The 22,115-nt window shown below is 38.5% G+C and overlaps 1 protein-coding gene across 1 annotated transcript in view; it reads right to left on the reverse strand.

Annotated features, from left to right (window-relative positions):
- CTNNA3 (catenin alpha 3) overlaps positions 1-22,115 on the reverse strand; it is a 427,660-nt gene that overhangs the window by 100,260 nt on the left and 305,285 nt on the right. The window contains exon 12 of the mRNA XM_018079955.1: positions 2,758-2,958. Coding sequence (XP_017935444.1) covers positions 2,758-2,958 — 201 coding nt within the window. The remainder of the gene's footprint in view (positions 1-2,757; positions 2,959-22,115) is intronic.

A 22,115-nucleotide genomic window follows, 5' to 3' on the forward strand; every position in this document is an offset into this window, starting at 1 on the left:
AAGCTCCAGCTTTAAATACTTATGGTACAGCAGTATTATGATATTACTGTTGAATAGCTCACTTTATCTCAAATATGTCTGATGCCATCCATCTGAAGAGACAGATTCAGTGATCTTATGCTCTTTTATTTCATACTGCAATGCAGAGAATTAAACCTCTTTCTTTTCTTATAAACTACCTCAACATATGTTCTACAATTTAACCTCAATCTTTGTTTTAACAAACAGTAAATATATCTGCTCCTCTTTATGCACATTCTCTCTTTCCTGTTACCTCCAATTTGCATCCTTCTTATTTCTGCTCCCATTCTCTCTTTTATTTTTGTTTTTATTTCTCTGCTATTTCCGTGTCTGCTACTAGTCTGTAATTTCGTTTTCAGTAATTCTATACTCTGCCTGCAATAATTTCTCTTCAGTAACACTTCACCTTTTTACTAGGCATGAAGGATGCACTTCACTGCCCCAGGTTACTTATGTAAGCTCACTGAGGAGGTGATGGCACAGCTCTGTCCTGGTGAAGTGTCACCTTGCAATCAGCTGGCACATGAAAGACTCAGCTGTGACAGAATGGTTGAGGTTACACCTCAGGGCTGCAACCTACCTGCATTTTACCTGTCAGCTGAAAAAGTTACAGCAAACCAATGAAATAAGGTCATCAAAACCAAAAAGCCCTCACCTGACTTGCTGTCTATTCATTCCAGATCATATAAACACAGGTGAAAATGAAAGGTACACGTTTGTTTTTTCTGCTCCTATTGAACAACATAAAGACAGTGGATTCTTTGGTCTGAAGTACTGCAAAGTCATTTGAGATGTCACACGCTTGATGTCTCTTGACATAGGCAAGCATTCCAACCAAAACCAGTTTTATGTCTCCCTGTCTTATGACAGGTTTAGGTACATTATATATATTACTGTTGAAGCAAGGCAACAGAACAGAAGTCAGTGTCAACTCCTAATGTCTTGAAACACTATTGGTTTCAAGAAAGATAGGCTCAGCTTTTACAATATAATCAAAACTATGCTTTTCTATGCTGCTTCCCTTGGTAGTTGTCAGAGTACTTTCAGAAGTCATGAAAAATTAATGTAATGGTGAAAATATTCAGATTTTCTCATCAAAATATCAGAAAACAAAAACAGGCAAGCCTATTTCAAACTCTTCTCACTATTCTGTCCCTTTAGCCACTTCCCTGCAACGTCAGTTTATTCTTGTTCACATGAAGACAGTTCTGCCCTGGACATATCTGAACTTATTAAGAAAGAGCTCAAACAACATTTCTGTCTTTTGTGGAGGTAAAATAAAGCAAATGTCAGTCAAATGTAAGGTACCAGACATTTGTTTAGACTGAGAGAGCTAGGATTTAGACTTCTGAGTTCATGAAGCTAAATCCTATATTTCAGACTATATGTACAGACTTTTTTAAGAGCAGTTTAACTGCCCAACCACTGAAACCACTGAAAACATGGAAGTCTTGGGAGCTCCACAGGTAATTTCTTTTTATTATTGTTAGTAAGCATACACTATGAAAGGTCAAAGATTCATTTATGTAAATAACAGGAACTATCTATAGTACAATACAGTTACATCCCTGTGGCCAGCACAGGCACTTTCCAAGATATGATACCCACTTTTTTAATATTATGAAAAAGTAAATGGAGACTACAAACCATTTCAGGTAGTTTCAAATTTGTTTAGCAGAACTGAAGATATTTTGGGATATCTGACCACTGCCCAATAGTTTTTTAAGTGGAAGTAGACACAAGTCATGCACTTGCTTCTCTCTATCTGAGTTTGCCTTTCATCTGCTGAGAACAAGTGGGGTGAGGCCACTGCAACAAAGTGAAAATCTGCTGCTTCATTAGTTACAAGTCTCCAAACATTGTTACTTGCATTGACAACTCCAGGAAAAGTCTTCCATAATTTAAACAACCTTAAGCAGACCATGTAATTAAAAAAAAAATAAATAAAAAAAAATTAAAAATTAGTTTTGAATTGAATGGCATCACCGGATTGAACAAGATGCTGACAGGAGAGTAGAGACCACAGAGTGAATTGTTAGTGAATGTAGTGAGTTCGTTTCTTGGATTATCAAGCCTTCCTTTAGCAACAGGGTCAGGAATCTATGGAAGTATTCCATATCATTCCTTTCCATAACACAGTATATAAAAAGGTGTAGATTAGAGCGTTCACTCTTTTCTCTGTTCCAGGTAGATAATTTTTGGTTGGTTTTGGTTTTACAATGATTGATTTTCTCTTTTAGTTTGCTTTTCTGTGTGTGCTTTAATCATGTATGAAGCAGCATGTATGAACCTTGCCAATGAACTTGGTCACACTTCCACTGTTCCATGAAACCTGCTTTTGCTGGGCATTCTTTGAATGGGTATATCACATTCCATATCATGCACCCACTGCAGGAAAAGTAGAAAGATGTAATGGACTGTTGAAGACAACTCTAAAGGCACTAGGTGAGGGAACTTACAAAAATTGGGATAAGCACTTAGCCAAGGCCACCTGGCTAGTCAACACTAGAGGCTCTGTCAATCGAGCTGGTCCTGCCCAAGCAGAATCTTTCCACACTGCAGATGGAGACAAAGTTCCAGCGATCCATCTAAGAGGTATGTTAGGTAAGGCCATTTGGATTACTCCTCCCTCAGGCCAAGACAGTGCAGCACATCAGAGAACCACAGGATTCACTTTAAGTGTGGCATATAAAGGAAAGGTTACAGCACTGTAAAAACTGTAGAAATCAGACTTACCATTCTTGGTCAGATCCTGAACATTTGCCATCACCCCTTCAGTGTAAGCTCCTGGTTCGTAATTGTCCATCTCGCCCGAAACAATGTGAGCGACTCTGGAAGCGCGTCCTCGGATGGCACCTGCGGCACGATCCAAACCATCCCCATCCTGCTCCCTCAAGGCAATGATGCACTTGTTCACATCCTCGAGAATGTGGCTTTCTGCAAACAGAACAACACTGCTCTCAGGGTGGCACCTCTCCCATGACCACACACCGTTTAGACACAGAGCTGGCTGCATTTTTGAATTCCCCCATTGAAAGGCCAACACAACTCAGGTGAAAAACCTACAGTAGGAAACCTCCACTGAGCTTTCTTGAAATTCTTACAGCAATTTATTGATTCCTAGCGTTCAAAGGTGCAGAAATACTCTCCTATAAGCAATAGCAACAAGAATATAGTGGGGTAGAAAGTGTTACAAAGATAGGAGAACCACAAACCCTTACATATGAAGTGAATATTTGCAGAATGAAGGAAAATTTCTAAGTATTAAGGCTGCTACTTTATTGTTGAAACCCTCTTAAGCCACTGTGACAACAGTTTCCATAAAGCAATGAGCCTCCAATGACAAACAGTTGCCCCAACAACTAAACGAACTTCTTTGACATCAATGTGTTAGGATGTTCATGCTAAATCAAACTCTTACGTGAATAGAAAAAGATGTATTTTTGCCTGGTGTTAAAATTACACTACTAATAATTAAATTTTTGCAATATTCATCGCCTTTACAAAATATATACTTCTTATATATCTTCCACACAATTTATATTTCTGTTGCAGTTCGAGGGGTTTCTGGGGGTCACAGCCAGCCGCTCTGCGAAGGTTTTCAGGGCTGGAATCACCCCCTGCCACCCGTCCCTCGTGGCAGGGACAGGTGGTGGAGGTACTTAAGCCAGGAGACAGAGACCACACAGGGAATCCAGCAGCAAATAAGAGACTTTATTCAAATTTCCCGCAGCTTATAAGGGCTGCTTGGTCAAGGATGGATTGGCCACTTGGCTAGCCAATGCAAGGAGACAATATAATAACTATGGCAACACAGAAACCAATGGTAGACAAATGAGTTAACAACTTCCAAACCCTGGCATATTTCTTCTTATTTATAGTAATACACTTGCTGTATTGCTGCATACAATTCTTGGTTTATATGCTATGACATGAGCATTTCTAAGTCTTCCATGAAAATCTGAAACGTTGAAAAAGAGCAAAGATTTCTCTAGAGGAAAGCACCAGGAGAAAATGGTTGCTTAGAGACTGATGGAAGCAACTGTTGGGTTGACATGGTGAGAAATGAAAAGGCAGACAAATGGAGAAGGGTGCCACTCAAAAGAGAATTACAAAATTCTTCTTTTAAAATAAATTATCTCCCCTTTGTCTTTCTGAACACATAATTTTCCTCAGCATTTTTCAAATGGCAATAGTAAAGTTGTATATGTGCTTAACAAACCATTTTTTGATACTCGAATATATCATAATGGGGAAAAAACAAACAAACAACAAAACACCAAAACATTAGCAGAAAGGGCAGAGATAAAGGAGAAAATACTGTGCTAAAGTAGGTAGGATTGGTCCTAAAACCAAAGAGTGACAGACATGAATAAGGGTTCAGATCAAGCTAGAAGACAGTAATGTCAACACTTGGAGAGGGAGCAGTTATGTGCTTTGTTACTATTCCCATCTATACCACAAATATGAAAGGGCATATTGCTTTTTTTCAGGCAAAATAATATAAATATAAAATTTAATTTATGGTACAAAGGGTAATACCATAAAATATAATTTAAAAATATAGCTTGTTTAGAGCTTTAAAGCTTAAACACTTCTTAAAAGCTTTCATATAAGTGTTGGTATTGAATTTCCTTTTCTATACAGATCTGCAGTCTGCTTTGTCTCTCAAGAGAACGTAATACAAGAATATTAGAAATGCATGATGTGAAAGCAATAGATTTGCTCCATCTTCAGAAATACCACTGTGATACTTCCCTTGCACTAAGCCAGGAATTAATTCAGAGCTTACATGGCTCTTGTTAATTCATGTGACTGCCATTTGGTACATCAGTATTAAATTCCATTTTATGTTACACAATAAATGGGACAATCACAGTAACTCAGACAGATAAAACACACAGTTAGGTAATCCTAAATTACATACTGGGTCTCACATGAGTATCTTGAGACTGTGTCTATGCAAAATTCTAGTTCAGTTTATGAAAGTGCTACATTACAGAATGCCTCTGTGAACATGGAATGTCCATGTCACCAATCTCCAAGGTCAGCAGGAAACAAGAAGTTTAATAATGGTGACTTCGTCAGCACTGTTGGCTCAGTCTGTGTGTATTTGGTAACTGTGCCCATGAACTGACACCTCCATGGAAACAGGACATCTTCTTCAGTTCCACCCACACCAAACACTCCACACCCAACTGGGAAAGAAAGGGGCAAGTAAGAAAGTGATCCAGGCACTAACCTGTAGCTTATCTCCCATTTTCCAGGCATCTCTTCCTGTGGGCTTCCACACGAACCAGTTTGTGAATGCGCACAAGGCTGAAGCACTGATGGAAAGAGAGGGCTGATGTGCACAGAATGCAGGAGAAAGGACTAACAAAACCCCACTTCTGCTGCCACAGTTATGTCTAAAATGAAGTAGTATGTCACCATTGTATTGAGTTTAATGTTGTTCAAGCATTGACAGAGATAACTACAGAAGTGGACAGCACGACCTCCACTTGAAGGGCTTTTGTGTGAAGAATACACTGCTCTTTGCTGTTCAGCAAAGACAGCCATTAAAGGGTTTAGTCCTGTGTAAATAGAAAGGCAGGGCTCTTCTGAGATCTACCAAGAAAAATCTCCATAATGGAAAAACACAGTTAACAGGTTATTTTGTATGATAGGAATCTCAAGTGAATTGAGAAAAAAACTTGCACACGGCTTAATGGAAATACTGTATGAATGGAACACATGGTGGAAAAGCTCCCAGTTTCCAAACCCTTCTAAGAGATGCCACAAACAACATTTTTATGGAATAGCAAGCACAGGCCCAGATGCTCAACAGAAATGCAGTCAGACCTTTATGTTGTGGCCTGAGATTCCAACCAGCAATTTTCTTCCAAAAGCCCAAAATAATATCAGGGAATATAAATTAGAATGTGGTGTTATCCTTCCAGATACTGAGTTTCAAAGAAGACAAAGATGGAAGCAGATTTTATTAACTTTATATTGTCCACCCACCTTATACTAGAAAAGCTGTGCAGCATCTTTGCCTGCTACGTCCATACACGGCCACACGTAAGGGGTCACTTGAGAACTTGAGGAACACCATAAATACACCAGAAACTCCCAAGCTCTTGTCAGTGTGACAGAATGCACAGACAATATGCCCACACAACGAGCATAAATGATCTTGTCCCCACACACAAGTACTGCACTGCAGACCTTCTGAATACCACAGCCAACACACAGCCTCTCAACTATGTTCTGAAGCTCTTCCCAGATGAAGCACTTCACAATCAATAAAACCTTGCTTAATTTCATTTTCCCAAAGCACAAACAAGCTTATATATTTGCCTTAGGAGATCTAATGGAAAAGAAAAGAAATCAGCACCGATCACAGTCCAGCTGAGGTGGTTTTAATCTCTCTCTTTCTTACAGATGCTTCCTCCTCCTATACAAAATGCATTAGGTCAGCTTCTGATTTTCATCCAAGTATCCTACTTCCCAGAGCAGAAAAGGATGATGACCCATCTCTTTGTCATGAGTCAATGTCCAATGTAAGAGTTAATTGTAACAGTGGATTGATAGATGCTTAAAGAAATTGTCAGATTGCCATGGTCACCACAGCAATTACCGTGAGTGGTGCACTGTACCTTCTGATTTTCCTTTGGGATATTGGTGTTATTCATAATGGCCAAAAATCATATCTGAGCTGAGCTAACCAATGGATAATAAAGCAGTCTGACAAAGCCATGACTCAGACTGTCTCTGGGACAAAATCAATAGCTCTTCCTTTGAATGTCATCTAAGAAAAAGACAGGTGATGCCCTTCCACTCCACTTGGCACTGATAAGGTCTCAGTTGAAGCACTTTAATTAAAGTTTATCTGCTCAGTTTAAGAAAAAAAGTGAACCAAGTGGAGACACTATAAAAAAAAAAAAAAAAAAGAAAAGAAAAATAGTTACTAGAAATTTAAAAAATATAGTATGTGAAGAAGCAATAGAAAACTCAGTTTGGTCTCCCAAAGAAAAGATGGAAAATAAAACACACTTTGCTGCAAGCCCTAAACCTAAGAATGCATGCAGTGATAGTTTAGCCTGACCAAGATGATTTTTATCTTTTACCCTCTGTTGGCATGATAGGATGGGAAACCAAGAAACTTTGTACAAGAAGTCAGCTTCCTTTCAGAAGACTCCTATTCCCTGGATGTGTTACTCAGAAAAGGATTCCAAGTTTTCCAATAATGGCACTACCCAGTATGGCAAAAGACACATGCCCACAGACTCATAATGCTTTGATGAACACCAAAAAGATGTCTGACAGCAAATAATTGTTAATAATTTAGATTTAGCAAGTTCCAGTGCCAAGTTAAGAGAACGAGATGACTAAGTGGAAAGTGCAAGTCCCAGTATACAATTCTCTGCTGTCACTCCTCCTGCATTCAGATTCAAAAAAAAAGTTACATTTAATTCCCACCTTTTTGCTGCATACTGAAGTTCAGACAATACTCAAGGCCAAATCTCCATGAGCAATCTTATGAAATAGATTTTCTTGGCACCTGTGGCTTTTTTAATAGAATATCTACATTCTACAAGCATGACAGTGTTTTAGTCACTATTCAAAAATGAAACCACTGGTAATCACTTAATGTTCAGAGTCCCTGGCAATTTCAAGAGAAGAATTTTTAAGTTAATAGAAAAGTGGAGAAAAATTACTCAGAGCAAGGAAAATGCACATCCTTCCTTCTCTGATTGCATTAACTAAATATACTTTATCTGCCAAAACTCAGTAACTAGATGATAATTGCTAATATTGTTTGTTGCTAATCCATCTGACAACACTGCCATTCTGTCTCACACTAAGAGTGGCATTGACAGGCAGGGCTCCCAGTCACCTGGTATTTACTCAAATGCATTAATGTTTCCCAAATGCTCCGGTGTTAGACACATAACATACAGGGTGCATAAATGTCTACTCTTATGTCCATCTAAAAAAAAGGCAAGGAGGATCCAGAAGGCTAGAGGTTAAAGCTTCACCTCAGTTCCTGAGAAAATTATGGATCAAGGAATGCTCCAGAAAAGCAAAGGAAACTTAGGACTTAATGTGAGAGAAAAAAAAATATTCTCTTCAAAACACTTGAACAAATCGCCTGTGGAGGCCAGAAATTAATTGATGCAGACAAGTGGATGCAAGTGATGTTGTTTTCAGGTGCTAGCTAAAATAAAATATTATTACTTTTGTGGCAGACTTTTTCAGTGCTGTTGAACTACAAAATGTCCCTCTGAAAGGGGAATTGTGATGTCAAGAGAGATCAAATACGGAAGACACATAGATGAGGAGTCTCCTGAGTTAACAGGTATGTCTCCTGTTAATGGGTACTAGGCTACAAGGACAGATGTTTCTGAAAGAAGAACACATCTACAAAATGTGCCAGAGTGTTCCAGGAAGCAGTAGGTTGACTTGGGAAAAAAGTGCAATCTAAGAATCTCCAGTATTGTGGGACATCAGCGCAGAAATCCAGTGTCTATCACAAGCAGGGAGCTGGAGGCTGCAAGACAAAAGCTACAAGACAACAGAAGAATAAAGATAGAAGATGGCTGTGGGCAGTGAAAAGAGGGAATAGCATAAAGGCATCCCCTTAGGCAAGGTTCTTCAGGACCTACCATTATCTGTGCAAGTCCTTATAGACTACTTTCGAGAGAAAAGAGACGCAATGCTTTATGTTTTTAGGAACTTGTAGTCTGAAACACTGGCTTCAGTTCTGTTCCCAGAAAATACTAACTGAAGTGTGTATTTCTTTTGGATTTTACCTTAGGGTGAACAAAGTATTGACAGAGCTGGCAGCTTCTCCTTAAGGTTCATTTTCATTTACACATGCATGAATGATTCCAAGATGTTAGTATTTAAACTCAAGAAAGCTAAGGAAAAAAAAACCAAACAACCCACACAATAAAACCAAATGCACCTAAAACCCCCTGCCACCTCACCACCAAAACAGACTCTGGAAACTAGAATATTTCCTAAAGGGAGTATCTATTAATTACGGAGTTAGCAGTCCAAAATTATCAGTTTAACCAGTTGATGAAGGTTTCAAATTACAGAAAATTTCTCTCCCTGCATGAGTGAGAATCATACAGCAATATGAATCCCTTCCAGAGTTTAATTTCTTTCCCTCATTCATTTTAACATGATTACAATAAGATTTGGTTGGTTTGAGATGCTAACTGCTTATACTTCAATCCTTACCCTCCATTTCCTGGGCACAAAATTCAGCCTACAGACAGGTTCCTGGATTGTCAGCTTCCCCATTCGGCTGATGTACTCCAGGATCTTAGGGAAAGGAAGGAATCATGATCTTAGACTCTCAGCATGTTTCAGTTTCTCTCCTTACCTAAAGCTTTACACAAGCCAAGTTTGGAGAGCTCTGCAGACAGAGCACTGCAGAAGCACAGAGGCCAACCTGATATCTAGGTAATACTCTTCAATAGTCTGTAATGTGCTGCTGACTTTGTAGGACCAGGAGGGAAAAATAAGGAATTGGAAGTGGTAGCAGGACAGGAAAGAGGAGACAATGGGGAAGTAAACGAAACAGAGCATTCTTGCTTAATCCTTGGAAATCACCATAACCACAAATCGTGTTTGCAATATGCCCCCTCTCCCTTTTCTACTGCTGCTAAGTTCCAGAATGCACATAGCAAATTTCACTCAGATTAGCCATGTCTCAGCTATGAACCCAGGTAATTATAATGTTAATAACCTAGGTAATTATTACGTTAATACCATTCTTTCCTAAAAGAGCATTCTCTTCACTGAAGCAGCTATAACCAAAATACAATGTAATTTGCCTTCCAAACAAATTCAACAACTTCAGCTTCTTGAAGTGCAGTGGAATACACCCTTTCAACCTTAATCTGACCACGCTAACCCCTCATCACAATGACCAGAATGCCATTTGGCCCAGGCAAGGCAACAATGGCCTAGAAGACCTTTTTGCATCTCAGCTACTGCAGAGAGACTGATCCTTCAAAGTGAAGTTATGTTGGAATTCTCATGGTACGTGTACATCCCGGCCTAGTGGAGCGTGTTCCTGCCTGCGGCACGGGGGGCTGGAACTAGATGAGTTTTGGACCACTCTATGATTCCATGATCTCTTACATCTGATCACAAATATGGGGACTGATGCACAGTCCCCCTTTCCTCTTCCACAGCCAGTAGTACTTGAACAGACGTGCTTTGTACACCCAGCTTTGCTAAACTGTTCTAAAAAGTAGCTCATACATTTTGAATACATTTACACCTAATACAGCAAGAGCTTCCAGACAGATCCTAGAAACCATGAGTTAATCAGCACACATCCCTCACCCCCTACTTAAATTATAGGAATTTAAGTTTTAGTGAGCATGGCATGCTGGAAGAACATTCCCAGACAACCTCAGCTGTGCATTAACAGGTTAATTGACTGTGGTCTTGCACTTCTTTACTGAGGTGTGAGGATGGTAAATAAGTGACAACAGTCAAAATGAAACAGTTGAGGATCAGGGCAGGAGGGGCAGGGAATCACTGCAAGGATAATGAGAGTCACCAGAATAAAGAACCTCAGAGAGGTTGTTCTTGGTCTCAGTGCAATATGGACCCAGCTGCGAGCAGCAGGTTGGACCAGACCTTCATGTCCCTTCCTACCACAATGATTTTGATTCTGTGATACAGAGGGAAAAAACCAGTAAGAATTGCCAGCCAAAAGGGGCATGGGCTAAGGCTGATGTATCAGGTTCCCCAGATTACTGAAATACACCTCTTTTGCATCAGCAAGGCCTTTCACAGATTTTGTCATAAAATTGTTCAGAACATTTGCCACCAACTGTCAGCTTTAACTTAGACTTTTCTTTTGAGCTAGTTATCTTAGACATAATAATTACTTTTCACTCTTCACTTTAGCTACTGGATAATGGAGAATTATTTGCCTTACAAAATAATCCTGTCACATTTTTTCTTAGTATGTGGCTGTCAGTTTAAAAAATACCAGGATAACCATTTTCTTTATACTCATCTGGGCCCGTTTCCTTCATTTCCACTGCAATGCACAACCAGAGCATTCATTACTCTCCTCAGAACATTCCCTCCCAAAAAATACAGGAGACACTTTCCCTTTCATCCTCCTTTATAAACCTCAGGTAAAAATTCTGGGAAGCTTTTTTTTTCCAGTAGATGAACTGCAAAAGGGGAGAGACTTTTCTTGGCAACTTGTTCATTTGTTTCTTCATTCCCATTAGCTTTTCAGCAGCCTGCTAGAACTGAATTCTCTGTAGGAGAATTCTTAACTACAAGAGAGGATTTTCCTCTCTTATATGAGCAGAAGAGCAGACGACTGTGTCACATGAAGAATGCTCCACAAGCTTTTGCTTGGTGTTTTGTGTGCTGCCTGCCCATTTTGAATGCAGAGTTGCCTACACACCTGATTAATTAAAGCAAATAAAAGCTACCATAACAAACCAAAACCAAAACAAAGCAAAAAACAACAGCAAAAAACCCCCAACCAACCAAAAAGAGTTGTATTCTTACTGCCTTGGAAGTTGAGATTCAATTTTCCATATCATTTGCTCTGCCAAAGGAGAAGAACTGAAGCCTGCATTTTTATTGCCTCAGGTGAAATATGAGTTGACCCTAAACAGGGAATAAATAAATTTGTTTTCTGCCCTTCTGTGGCTGGGAAATGGAAAATTTATCGGTGCTTTCTAAATTCTGCATTCAAAATCCAAATCTAGCTAAAATATTACCTAACTTCATGAAAATATCTCTTAAAAACCCAGAAAGGCCTCGATAAATCATAAATCTTTAAGACTAAAATGGCAAAGGCAATGTTTTCAGAGTAACAGATTATCTAAAGGAATTAGTTTATGCCAGAAATTACACAGAGTCTTGTCTCATTGGAAATGAAAGTCTTTCAAACAGAGAAATAACTAGCCAGGTTAGAGGGAAATAATTCACAGCATGCATCTTAAAAATCAATGCATAGCTGATATCCTGGTTCATAATTTCAGGGCGGATTCTACAGAATGAAGAGCTGGCAATCTTCCCATTTTGGACCAAACAGCATCAAAAGAAATTTGCAGTTATTGGGGAATACTCAGTGTCTTGTTTTGTATCAGTTGGAAGATCTGGTCAATTTGTCACCTTCAAAAGATTTCATTTCCTCAGTTGGAGAGAGAGGGGGAATTAAAAAATGGGAAAATGTATCAACTATTTCCTTTTGCTAGATTAGTCATGCAAAACTGGGAGATTTTTGCATTACCTGTTTTACAGTGTGTGCAACAAAGCAGAACCTATTATGTTAAATGGTGGCTACTTTATGGCTATAAAATATTGTCAAAAGATAATAACCATCTGCCACTCCTAGATAATTGTTCAGGTGAAAACACTGACTTTATGATAATATTATCTTGTAACAGCTTTATATCTGCTACAGTGAGAATCTGATGAACACATAATAATGCTGTTTGACACAACAGCCAACCCCCAGACAGGGTAAGTGTTAACAGGCACTGACAAGAAACAATTTGGGGTAGGAAACTCTGAAGTCTCCCTACAAAAATGGCAACTTCTAAGCTGTGATAAATTTGTCAGTTTTCCTGGTGGATACTCCTCTGCAAATTGTGTTGTTTACTGTTGAAAATAGTTACCTCTCCCTTGCAGAGGGGACAGCTGCCTTTTCACTAGACCAGCTTTTTCACTGAAGTCTAAGCTGGTATAATTTTTGTTGATGGTGAGGGGGGCTGGTGTTGCTGTTTTGTTTTTGACTTTTGGGGGTTTTATAAGAGTTAAAGTTTGGGGGGTTTAGTTTTAAGTTTATTTACACTACCATGAACCAAATTTATGGGACCAAATTGGAAGTATCTGCTAAACTTACAGACAAGAGAAGTCCGGACACTTAAGTCAGACCTTGTGCACCCCACAATTTCAATTAGACGCTCTCTTTTATGTCAAACTTTTTTTTTCCTCCCATGCCATGCTAATAGGCCTACATCCTGTCCAGCTGCTGGAGGTTCCAAAGGGTAGGCTGCCTTTGGATTATCAAGAAAACCTCCTTAGTATCCTACTGCTTGCAATCAAGTGCTCAAGAGGGGACCTTAAGGGAACACATTACGTTTGACAATCAGCCTTTGCTTATCTTGTGCACATAAGTAAGTCTGTTTTCTCAAGTTCCATTTTAAAGAACACATGGATTTGACAAGATGCACACAGCCAGCCTGGGTCACCAACTTCCAATAGTAAAAGCATAATTAGAAGTTACTACAACACAGTTTGAGCCTGCTCTCCCAGATAAACATTTTGTATCTTATCCTTGAAACAGAGAGTGGGGCATTCTGCACCACAGGAGCACTGTCACCATGAACTCTGTCATTGACCAAAATCTTCCCTTAACATTTGGTTGTGCTTATTTTCAAAACATTTTTTGAGACACTTGTAGATGTTTCCAGTAGGCCTCATTACAACAAGCAAACAAATCAGTTCCTGCAAAGCTGCACAAAACCATGAAAAGTTACCACCACAGCTGCAGCTGGAAAGCCATTAGCAACCAGGTTGTTAAGGAATAAATACAAAAAATTAATCCCAGTCTGCATCAAACCCATGCATCTTAGACCATGCTCCAAAGGCTGCCAAATCTCAACTCAGCCAGATCACATCCAAAGGCATCAGCCTTCAAAACTCTTGAAGAAGATGCCAGGAGTTTGCAAAGCTTGTGATGAGAAACAAATCTCACCACTAACTAGGCCTCAGCAACAACTTACTGATGATCAGTAAGAAGTGAGCTGGAATTCCACATGAAATTTCCATTTCTGAATTGGAAACAAATATTAATTTGAAACAGCAGGTTTTCACAGGACAACACTTGACAAAACTTGACAATATTTCCCAAAATCAGCCTGTGATGCGTGGTCAAAACTGGTGGCTAGGACATGGCACACCTAAACAACAGTCCCTGAGAACACATCAATACCTAAGAAGTGTAACACCATTAAAATGTTTGCCCCTGAACCTAAGTCATCAATGTGGCAAGAGCAATTTGCATTTAGATCAGTGCATCTTCTCGGACAAGGAAATGGATCCCAAAGGGAGGTAGGAGACAGCCCTAGATTTTTGATTAAACCAAAATGAATACCATGAGCATCAACAAATTTCCAGGAAGAAGACATTCCTTTAAAGGGAAGTGAAAATGAATTGTTGAGTTGTTAGTTGTGATGTGTAGCATAAATCAAGTTTGATAATAGGGTAGAAACAATTGATTACCATGGTGATAAATCTGGGGGATTTGGTAGGAATCGGTGGAAACAGAAACCTGCATATAGTATTTCTACTGGACAGACTTGTACAAATTTTTACATAAAACAGAACTGAGAGAGACTGGAATATGACATAATTAAGGAAAGTCTGAATAGCTCTGTAGAGTAGAAAGCCCTGTACCACAGACTGGAGGCACCAGCAAAGAGTGAGATAAGTAATTCATTTGACAACTGAAGACTGAATTTCCAAAAGGCTTTCAAACCACTTGTTGCCTAAAGAAATTCAGGGAGAAAAAAAAACTCCGAGACAATTAGTTTTGGAGGTGAGATAAGGAAAGGATTTTAATTTGTGCCTAGACACAAAGATTACAACCCCTCCCTCTGTAGAGATGTTACAATTTATAATATTGTCTGTCCAATCCCAGATGTTTCCACCCTCGGTCCGCCCCTGGGGAATTGGGGTTGGGGACTTTTCAAGACCTCCTTTTCATCAACCATCATCTTCTTCAGAGTATAAGGGGCATATATTCACCCAGTTCTTGACTGTACTTTTGTGGTTTAGGCCAAGGTACAAGTGTTCTCTAAACAAAATAGGCCTACTTTGACAAGAGACTAAACATTTCTACTGGAATTCAGGGGTAGAATTGATATGGGGAGCATGGAATGGGGTGATAGGGTTGGGGAATGTGTGTAGTTATTATGCTAAGGGTAAAGGAATAAATGCTGCTGCTGCTTCTAAATCTACTTCTACTATATAACTACTTATAGAGCTTATAAAAAAATAGGAAAATCAAAAAACCAGATGGACCTTAAGGCATCACACTCTGGAAAACTCCAAGATGGTACGGGATAAGATGACAGATTTTCCAGTGTTACTTCTTACAAAACAAAACAAGGGGTAGAAATAAGCAGACAGTTTTCCCAACTTCATAAGCCAGGGATCAGCTCTGAAATAGTGCAATGCAATAATTTCAAAAATAAAATTAAAAGAGAGTATTGAAGTAACAAAGGACAGAATCTTTTTCTTTTGTCTTTTGTCATTTCAGGTATTCAAAGTTGACAACAAAGAATTGAAGATGGTATCACAGTACCAAGTGATCAGTCAATAAAGCAGACCAGTTCAATGCCAACAAACGTTAAATATATATAGTGAAAAAACAGTCTATATGCCATACTGAGCTATAAATTAGTTACTAGTGTTAAGAATAGATATTTCTGAAGTTAATTAAGAAAACACTAGAGGTACACTAGTTCAACAATAACTAAAAGGCAAATAGTAAGGGTAGGATTTCTCAAGACCTGACAGTAAAGAAACATCTAAGATGCTGCATATAGTTCTTGTCCTTACTTCCATCTAAAAATATCCATTTAGATATCAGTTTAGCAGGATAAAACCCCTACTTCTTCACAAGATACATCTCTACATTGTTGAAATAATGGTTATTATAATGTTATGGAAGACAAAGTGTTTAAAAGAAAGAGGAGGGAAAGGTAGAGGATGTTCCCAGCAAGAGCAAAAATGGTATGATGTTTCTGACAGAACTTCCAGGTGGGTCATTAAACTGCTAAAAGCTATTCCAGCAGAAGCAAACTTTGCATGCTCAGTGACACACATCCAGCCTTTAGTCTTGATCAGAAAGGGAAAAATTCAAAGTCATGGTTCTCAATCCAGGTGAGAATCAGGAAGAGGAAGCTTGACCCTTTTAAGTTTTGTGAATTTATATTTATCCAGAAGCACATTACAGTCAGGCCGAACAATCTTGATATAAAAGGTATTGAAACCCACCACTTAATTTACCTTCCTGTTTGAATGCCATTTCACCCTAAGCAAGTGCAAACATCTCTACTTAGATTCTTACGTTTAATCTCTTCCAAAAAGCATGACATGTATTTTGCTGTTGCAGGTGCCAAAAAGCCAACATGAAAAGCTTATAATCTTAAGTCTCTGAATAGCATCTTGTTTTTTTTTTCCCTGATCTCCATAGCTATGCTAGGGGTCAACCTGTAATTGGCAATTTTTGTGATGCATTCATCTGTAAACATGCTACATGGACTGGAAAAGTGGTAATAAACTGAATCAGAACTTTAAACCATTGATGGAAAACAAATTGTATCAACAGAGATAAGCAAGACAGAAATCTGAATCATTCCCTTACTCCTTGCTCAAGTATTGGCAGTACATTTTGCAGTTTACCTTGAGTGACTTCAACTGTTCAGATTGCCATCTTAATAACTGCAGCTGTCCAAAGTGACTTGAAACATGAGCCTGATCAAAATCTAAAATTTAATGCTATAAGTACTTACATGCCTTATGATACATTGAAGTGCTATTCATCAAGTGCTGTTTTTTTAACATAATACAAGATGTAGTAATGTTACAAAGTAAAAAGAAGGGTGATCTCAGCTCTCCAAACAAGCACTAGGGAGCACCTTAGATCTCTTAATCCCAGAGTCTTGACTAAGAGCATTTCAGTATCCAAAAAGGAGAAAATTATTGTATTAGTAAATGGGCATTATTACAGTGTTTTTCTTTGTAAGCAGTAAACAGAATGTTCTCCCACCCAGAAATAATGTTTGGTTATTGGGGTTTGGGATTTATTTTTATTTTTTTTTTGCGGGGGGGGGACATAAACTAAAAGCATTTCTTAAGGAATGCCTGTCTCTCTTTTGCATTCTAGAACATGAAAAACATTCTAGTGTGATTGTAGTTTAAAAAACAGTTCAACAGGAACCAGAGCACGAGCTCCACCTTCCTCCAGGAAAACCTCAGGGCTATCCACTATGATCCAAATCACATTCACCAAGTAACACATAAGAGGCAGTGGGCAACAAATTCCACTGCTTACCCATGACCTGGGCACTAATACCAGGACCCATGAGGCTCCACTGACCCTCAGAACTCATCCAGGAACAGACCCTCCAACCCAGGCCTAAAAACCTCCCACACTGTCCAGCAGCAGAAACCAGCAGGGACAAGGAACAAGGTGAATTTTCCATGGTAACAGAATCAACAGGCCCAAGATTTTGCGACTCATGCTTACGTGTGTACTCACAAAAACAAAGCAGGATGTCTTTGTGTAGGTAAGTGGTACGCAAACATAGGTACAATTTGCACAAGATTTTTAAATAAAACCTTCACGTGGAATTTAAAGAAGAACATCCATGTTCCAACAGTGCATTGGTCTCTGCCGGCTTTGGCAAAGGAAGGAAATCTTAGAAGGCAACTGCTTAATCTGGCTATAGCAGTAGAGATGGCCACAGGTGACCCTCCCATGTGGACTTCATTCCACTGTGTCACACAGCTCAGTACTTCAAGCTGAAGACAAACAGTCACTTATTACATTTGATACGAAACGGACTCATTCTATGCTTTTGGAGATCTGAAGTTTTAAAAGCTGGTATTCCATAATCAGCCTTGGTTTTGTTTTCCTTCAGGGGTTAACAAAAAAGCAACCACTTAATAGAAACAATCTCACCAAAACAGAGTTCTGGGTTCATATAATCTGCTCAACTGTAACAGTCACAGGTGAAGTCATACTGCATAAAATAAAAATTACTATTGTAAAAACATATTATAAAATAGTAAAAATTGAGATGGTAGATCTTTACCCAGTCATTCAAACCCAGTTCAGGCATTCAATCCCACACATACAAATACACAACCACACAATCACTCCTATAAGTGCAGTGATGCGTGACTTGAAGTGAACAGCCTTAACATTGTGTTCACAGCTCTGATGAATTCACAGTACTTGTTATAGAGTACTACAACAGCAAAGTTACTGCAAATATCTGAAGTAGCTAAGTTTGAGGTGTTCAAACAGTCCTAGCTCTCCCGGCAACATAGCAATTTGCTGGGAGATACAGGTAGGAGATCTCACACTCATTAAAATCTGCTGGGTGATTCTCCCAGTGCAACGGAGGAAAATTTTCACTCCCCAGACTTGCTCCTCTAACACAACAGTTGGTGCTCACTGACAAATATTTTAAATGGAAGAAAAAAAAAGCCTAAGAGGCAAAAGGTGAAGCACCCAAGATAACGAAATAAAGTTCTAATCTGCTTAGCTCAGATTGCATCCAACACTTCGTATCTGACTTAAACACAACTATGTATTTTGACAAAAACCAAGTGATCAGTAAAGCATAAAAAGTTTTGCCTGTAGAAACACCTGAACTGCAATAACCTCAGACTGGTACCTTCCATAATGCAGGCTAAGTGTAGCTGTTCAGCAAGATGAAAACTAACATACATTCCTAAGTCACTGAATAAAACCACAACAGAATAAAGTGCATCCAAAAAAAAAAATAAAAGGAGAGATGTCATACACTGTTTCTGTTTGCAAATGGTTCCCCTAAATTAGCAGACAAAGCATTGAAGTTTTATAGCCTTACCCACATGCACTGGCGTGTTAGGAAGGCTTTTCTGTTTGGTTTTAATGACAATATGAGGACAGAAGGAAATTCTATAAGTTTTAGAATATAATCTTCAAACGAAAGAAATTGGAAGATTTCAGGGTGGGAGTGGAAGAAAAAGGGATTTTTTCAGTGGAAATGCACAGTAATAGAGAAGTGAGGAAATTTAGGAATAAAATGCAAAAAAATCACATATAAAATGGTTCCTAAACTTTGAAATGCTACAACACTGGATACAACCTTCAGAATTTTTAACCTGAGTTTCAGCAGTTGGCATTAAATAATTTTCTGAACGTACCTAAAACTTCCAGTGTAATATCAGTAGGGATGATCAGGCTTTCACAGAACTGCAGCAGTAATTTTCAAAGGGCACCTAGACAATGTAGAGATTGTCTTCCACCTCTTCCACTAAACTTTAACAACAGTTTCAGCACTTCTGAATGTTCTGCCATTTGCATCTATCCATGTTATTTACAGTGACCATGATTATCAATGGCACCTGTACAAAGAGCTCTTGCCCTGTTTAGCCTCATACCTGTAGCAATTTTTAACATGTAAAAATGCCTATTGATCATCAAAGGAGACAGTAGAAGGAAGAACTCAATAAATAGGTCACTGATTTTCAAAATTTTTGGTAAGATCAGAATCACAATTCAACAACACTGATGCCATCAGTATATTGCAATAACTAGTTGCACAAGTTCCCAGTTAGCAGAGGATGACAACACTCCATGTGACACATGTCACACTCTCTAGTACTGTCACAAAAGCACAAAATACAGTGTCTCCAAACACTGCTTTAGTGCAGTGAAGGACAGGGGATGCCACAAGAACTAGAACCTGTGTTTTGGCAAGTGAGCATGATAAACAATGAGCTGAAAAACTATCCAGATCTAATGTTCATTCCCCTTCCAGTCGTCATCTATCCAGAATTTATCACTCTATACAAACCAAAGGGGCAGCCAACAGTTCTTTTGATCACCCAAACCTTCTGACAATGAAGCTGAGGAAAATAAAATCAGTCATTACAGTAAAAAAAATAAAAATCTACATGTCTGAGTGTTCATATTAAAAAAAAAATCTAAGCACAAGGCAATTTAAGAACATGCAAATGAATACACATCAGACATGAACACTGTTAACAAGTTTTTTTCTCTGATATTAACTAACTTGTTTATGGTACAATGTTTCCCTACCCCACCACCAACTTACTTATGGAACTTCATTATTTACCAATTCCTGCAGTTATGAAATAATTGATACATATCAAAAATTAAGAATTCACTCAATGTTATTCCAGCACAACATGACCCCAACACAAAGAATAACCCATGTTTTAACACCTCCTTTCCTCTCACCCCTCCATCCACAAGCAGAATGTCAGGAGCTGGAACAGAGACTGCCATTTTAGGGATGCCATTTTCAGTGCTGGTCTGTGCCCATCAGTGTGAGCCATCACAGATCCTAAAAGAACCACGACCTCCTGGTAGCACAGAGGAGAACACACTGAATTATGTTAATTACTTGTGGTGCTCAGCATCCTTCTCTCTCAAAAAGTCATAAATTAAGTTAGTTTTAGCTGGAAGTTTGCTGCTTTGTTTCATACAAGAAAAAGGGAGTTTATACCAAAAGCCCAAAGTTTTCTCCTCCCTTCAAATTTAACAAAGACATTAACAACCCCTTCTCATCTTGGCCTGTTTCCATCCTCTGACTCTAATGGTAAGTATAAATTATTGTTTCAGATTATCTGAGGTTCCAAAATAATATATATATATATATATAAAAGAAAAAAGCAGCACTGGGTAGTCTACAACACCATGAATATGATATGAATATGATAACATTAAAAGCACAGGCAGCATAAAGAAAGTTATTTCTTAAGAATACCTTGATACAGAATGTCACACTGAATAATAAAGAACAACAGTTCAAGAGCAGGGTAACTACTAAAGGGCAGAGATAAGGAAGAATGTGTAGCATTCAGAGAATATTACAAAAACTGAAAGTGTAGCTGCATATAATTGCATTAAGGGATGTTAAAAGGCAAAAGAACCAAAAGGACAGCAGTTTGTTTTTTTTTAATGTATGACTGATTTCAAGTAATTTTGAAGAAATAAAGGAAAGGTCTGCCTTTATTATATGAAATTGGATAATGCTAGAGATCTACAGATTTTAAAAACCGAGCTACCAACAGGAAATATATCAGTCTGGAATATCAAGGGGAGAATTAATAAAATTTATATTAGTCTAATCTCAAAAAGGTTTTTCTGTATTTAGGAGAGAATGACTGCATCGTCCAGAACAAGCACTGACACTCTCCCAAATACCTCTAAAATGAGCCTATCTCTGCCCACTGAGTACTGAAGAAAAACAAGGGAGTCTAGGCTTAATAATCTATTCAGCTGTATGTTGAAGAATAAATGCTCATCAGGCTTTGAAAAAAAAAAAAAAAAACAGAGAGAATTATATAAAAAGGCTGTAAATCCATAACTTAAGTTCTGATAAGGATAAACTGTCATAAGATTAACTGAACTGCTCAGTGCAATCAATTGTACCCATGAGTCAAGGGGAGTAAGAGAAAAAACAGCTGTACCAAACTTAAATCAGCAATTTTATGCAATCAATTATAAACAAACATTAACAGACAGCCTACAAGGAACACCAACAATGTACACAGAAATAGCTGAGACAAAAGCTCATCTCACACAGCTCTTCCAAAGGATGCAAAAAATCCCAAACTAACCATTAAAAACCCATAACAGCTTGGAGAAGAACATTACCAACCAGAAACGGAGCTGCTGAGCAATCCAGCCAAGGATGAGTCTAACAACCCAAGAGGTTTCTGCCAGGGACCTCTTCTAAAAGTATTCAACAACTGGTTTAGTACTACATAGAAATCATAAAGCACAGGGTCCCCATTCCCCACTACTCCCCAAAAATATCTTACAGAAATACACTTACATGAAGCTACTGTTAATTGCTCTGATTCAGATCAACTGCATTCTTCTTCCAGAGACACAACTGAGAGAAGGGATTTGCCAGGCAGAGTTTCTTTAACATTTCATTGCAGTAGATTAATACTACTTAAGTGTTGCATTGCTCAAGCTTTGCTATACAATACTTAAGACCAAATTAAAGATTTGGATCACATAAACTGAAGAAGTTTCAAGTGAAATTTCTGTAGGAAATAGTTTGTACTCTGCTGTAGTAGACAATCTCTAGATTTTCCTTCTAATTTCTGTTGGTCTTTGTGTTCTTCTATTCTGTCATTTTGTACATGTTATCTCCCATGCTAATAAAGTCCATCTGACCCCCTGCTTCCTAATCAGTTACTGAAGATCTCTCACAACTGTACAAACTGCAGCAGCAGCTGGGGCTCCAGACCTGCAACTATAAATGTGAGGGAAAGAAGTGAAG

The sequence above is a fragment of the Manacus vitellinus genome, unplaced genomic scaffold (genome assembly GCF_001715985.3).
Source record: "Manacus vitellinus isolate BGI_N305 unplaced genomic scaffold, ASM171598v3 scaffold_48_pilon, whole genome shotgun sequence".
In the NCBI taxonomy this organism is placed as follows: Eukaryota; Metazoa; Chordata; class Aves; order Passeriformes; family Pipridae; genus Manacus; species Manacus vitellinus.